The 4,457-nt window shown below is 29.1% G+C and overlaps 1 protein-coding gene across 1 annotated transcript; it reads left to right on the forward strand.

The window, feature by feature from the left end:
* Positions 1-319: 319 nt before the first annotated feature.
* Positions 320-1,733, forward strand: LOC7484676 (pathogen-associated molecular patterns-induced protein A70). Its single transcript, XM_002308262.4, has one exon. The coding sequence runs from the start codon at positions 440-442 to the stop codon at positions 1,286-1,288; it is 849 nt and encodes a 282-aa protein (XP_002308298.1). The 5' UTR covers positions 320-439; the 3' UTR covers positions 1,289-1,733.
* Positions 1,734-4,457: the final 2,724 nt, after the last annotated feature.

A 4,457-nucleotide genomic window follows, 5' to 3' on the forward strand; every position in this document is an offset into this window, starting at 1 on the left:
GGTATACTTTTTAAATTATAAAATATAATTTCAATTATCATAAAAATTATATTAAGAATATGTTTGTTCTTTTTTTTAAAAGCATTTTAAAAAAATTTAAATTTTTTTTATTTTTTATTTTAAATCAATATTTTTTGATATTTTTAAATTATTTTAATATATTATAACAAAAATAATTTTTTTAAAATAAAAAATATTATTTTATATATTTTTAAATAAAAATACTTTAATACAACCATCACCACATTTATAAATGCACCTGCAGTAATACCAAAAAAACCTCAACATCACCTAGTAAGTTATTAACCACTCCTCTCTCTCTCTCTCTCTCTCTTCAATGATTAATCTTTAGGGCAGTATAAGTACTCGTCTTCTTTATCCTGACATCACATTAAACCACGAGAAGGAAAAGAGAGAAAATAAAAAAGAAACGAAATCCATGGCAATCTCGATCTTCGCTTTCGTGACCAGCTGGTTAACACCGGGTTCACTCTTCCTCTTCCTGAATATTATGATTTTCACCATTGTTCTTGCTTCCCGTTATGGTACTCACAATAAACCAGTACACGAATACCAGCACCTCGCTCGAGCTCCTTCTCTTTTACAACGGGTCAAGTCCATCGACTACTTCTCCTTCTACAATTTCCCACCTGCCCAGGAACCCCAAAACACTACCCAGGAACATGATCCTCCCCAGCTCGAAAGAGCCCCTTCTCTTTTACAACGGGTCAAGTCCATCGACTACTTATCCTTCTACAAATTCCCACCTGCCCAAGAACCCGAAAACACTACCCAGGAACATGATCCTCCCCAGCTCGAAAGAGCTCCTTCACTTTTAGAACGGGTCAAGTCCATCAACTTCTCTTCTTTATACTACAGTTCGGGACCGGAAGAAACAACCCAACGTCTCCCAGCTCAAACCAGGTCGGATGCCGATCCGGTTAGTCATGATCATGATCATCATGTGAAGAGGATCCAGTCGGAGCACATGGTGAGAGCTACGAAGAGGCAGGTGAAAATGAAGAAGTCGGCAAGCGAAAAGGCGGTGAGCTTGGATTTAGCGGAGGAGGTGGAGAGGGAGAAGGTTGAAAGAAGAAGGCCTGCAACGACAAGGGCTTCAGAGAAAACAGTGATGATTGGAGATGAAGAGGTTGATGCTAAAGCTGATGAAGAGGTTGATGCTAAAGCTGATGATTTTATCAACAGGTTCAAGCAACAGTTGAAGTTGCAGAGGCTGGAATCTCTCCTGCGTTATAAGGAGATGCTCAAAGGAAAGCTAAGTATATAATTTACTTTAAGAAGGTTAGGCTTTTCTGTCTCTTTCTTTCTGAAATCTCAGGTTTTAGCAAGTTAGAGAGAGGAGAGAGCCGTTGCAGGGGATGAGCATAGAGTAAGGGACGAGAAAGCAAGAGGTTATCTTTTTAGCTAGTCATTCTGTACTGCCAGAGGGAAGAAATCTACAAGCCGTTGCCAGGGGATGAGCATAGAGTAATGTTTGGGAGTGGTGTAGTTGTTGTAGTTTAATTGTTGCGTCGGTTAGAGAGGTTTGCACTATCTTTATTTAAGAAACACCAAGAGCGGTGGAGAGTACTAGAGACGAAAGAGCTGCCTTGTCATGCTCACCTGCTTACAAGAAGATTTAGCAAGTTGGTGGAGTTGTTTTGAATTAATTGTTAATTATGTTGGATTAGAAGAAGATGCTTGGAATTGAATGAGGCTGTTCTGAGAAGAAACGATTGTTTTTTAAAAGTAATTTTTATTTAGAAATAAATTAAAATATATTTTTTATTTTTAAAAATGATATTGTATTAAAAATTTTAAAAATATAAAAAATATATATATATATATAAAATATAAAATACTAACTATTTTTCTTTCCCTGCATTTTGTTTTATTAATAATAGCTTTTATAAAAAAATTGAAAGCTAAGAAAATTTATTTTACCAACTAAATTATAAAATTTTGCATTAAACAAATTAGTGTATGTGTATAAGTTTATTTATTTAATTTATAGAGAAATTTCATCATCATAAGTTAAGGATAAATTGTTTTTATGATAAAATTGAGAACAGGATAAATTGTTTATATGATAAAATTGAGGACAATGTTTCTCTTATATGGAAAACAATTCTACTAGAAACTATCGAAATGCAATTGCCCAGGAAAAAAACTCTTTATTTTTATTTTTATGAATTGCTTAGAAAAGTCTCTCTCCCTAAAAATCACTTCTTTGATTATATATATATAACAAGACTTTTCATGAAAAGAATCTTTTCAGGTAAAAAAAATATTGGATAATTTTTATAATCAGACATTTTATTTTTATTGAATATCAACAAGGAATTTCAAAAAAAATAAAAATTATACATTTTATTTTAATATATAATTATTTATAAACTAATTGGTAACAACATTACAATTAAAAACCTCTTATCTTATTTGAAAATTATGATATTTATAAAACCCTAGATAATATCATTGCTTCAAATTAATATTTTTTTGTGTATTTAGATGTGCTGATCTCAAAAATAATTTTTTAAAAATAAAAAAACATTATTTTGATGTATTTTTTTTAGTGAAAAACACTTTAAAAAGTAACCTCAATCACACTTCCAAATAGACCCTTAGTGATATTTGAAATAGCTAGAGTAAAATTTGGTATAAACAGGTATCAGGATTTGAAAAATTTTACCCAAAAATCATATAAGTTACTATTGAGAAAAATTAAAATTATATAAGTTACCCAAAAAACTCTGTGAAATTAAAATTATAGTTCTTGATAAATGTTTGGGGAAAATTGCAATTGATTGTGAAATTGTGTTAAGATTATTGAAGGGAGCATAGAAAGTAAGAAATTATGGTAATTGAAGCAAAATTCTAAGTGTTCTTGAAGAAGGGATTTTTGACAAAATAATAATAATAATAATTTAAGAATTTTGATAAGATGATGAGATTGTATAAAAAAAAGATGAAATTAATGTTAAAGAGTGAATAGAACATGAAATTTTTATGTTTTCCTTTAGTTTAAATTTTGGCGAAAAAACAAATAAAATTAAAGAAATATATATGTATTGATTTGAATGATGAAATGAATTGTGTTACAATGTGGGAATTTGAAGAATGGGAAGAAAATTTACAAAAGAAAGAAAGAAATTTTCATGTTTCTCTTTAAATATAATTTTTTGGCAAATAAAAGGATAATTGGAAGGATTTCATTTATTGATTGTGTCCCTATAAAAAGTAGAATATTATGATGTGTGTATGTGTGTGAGAAAAGAAATGGTGTGATATACTTATTAATCTAGGAGAGGCTGCCAGGCCAACATCGCAGCAGGAAACCTTAGCTCGAACTCAGTTGTTAGATAATTATACAGTGCTCGAATTTATTATTGGTCAATATGTATTTTTATCTGATTAATTATGATTAATAGATTAATAATTGTTATATTGTTTACTTGAGGAAATAAGATATGTGATGTGATGAACTAATTCATGGATTAATGAAATTAGTGCCCTAGTTAATAGGCGTAATAAGGAATTAATTTCCTGGTGAATAGGCAAATCATTGAACTAATTCCTGAATTAATGGAATTAGTGCCCTGGTGAATAGGTGTAATAAGAAATTAATTCCCTCTTTAATGGGATTAATACCCTAGTGAATGGACAAATCATTGAACTAATTCCTGGTTTAATGAAATTAGTGCCCTGGCAAATGGACATGATGATGAATTAATTTCATGGTTAATGAAATTAGTACTCTGATGAATGAATGAATCATTGAACTAATTTTCTGGATTGATAGAATTAGTGCTTGTTGAATGGGCGGGCGATAAATTAATCACCTATTAGTGGAATTAATGCTCGGGTTAATGAGCGATATGAATAATTATATTTTTGGTTGATGTTCAAAAAATAATTAAGGATTATTCTGAAATTTAATTGAAATATATATTACTAGATGAGCAAATTAATTTAATGATCTTATGAGTAAATTTTCAAAAATAAAAAAAGAAAGAAATTAAGAAAGAATTTATTGATATTTTATTTCATTTGTGTAATTGAATTATTGTATTAAATCAATTTTCAAGTACATCTCTATATTGGACTGAACAATAGATTAGTTTCCTTATATTTTGTTGGGTATCATTTTGTAATGAATGAATTTATTATTTTGTTATGTAATATAAATTTCAAAATTTAATGAGTCAATAGTTTATCGAAAGCTTTTTTTTTTGTAGTATAATTTTAATTATGAATTTCTTCTTTAATTATGTACTTATTTCAATTATAATTTCGTTAATGGTTTTTATTTGTAAATCTTTGAATTGTGTAATGTACTTCGGTTATAATTTGTAGAATAATTCATTGAATTGCATCTATGTAAATGTGTGATATTAAATTGTTTAACTATGTGTGAATTTGATTATTGAGAAATTATGATGTAATGAGAGGATGAA

The sequence above is a fragment of the Populus trichocarpa genome, chromosome 6, assembly GCF_000002775.5.
Source record: "Populus trichocarpa isolate Nisqually-1 chromosome 6, P.trichocarpa_v4.1, whole genome shotgun sequence".
NCBI classification, from domain to species: domain Eukaryota; kingdom Viridiplantae; phylum Streptophyta; class Magnoliopsida; order Malpighiales; family Salicaceae; genus Populus; species Populus trichocarpa.

What these genes read in the sequence shown, in the direction of transcription:
- LOC7484676 (XM_002308262.4), top strand. Translation starts at nt 440, where the DNA reads ATGGCAATCTCGATCTTCGCTTTCGTGACCAGCTGGTTAACACCGGGT.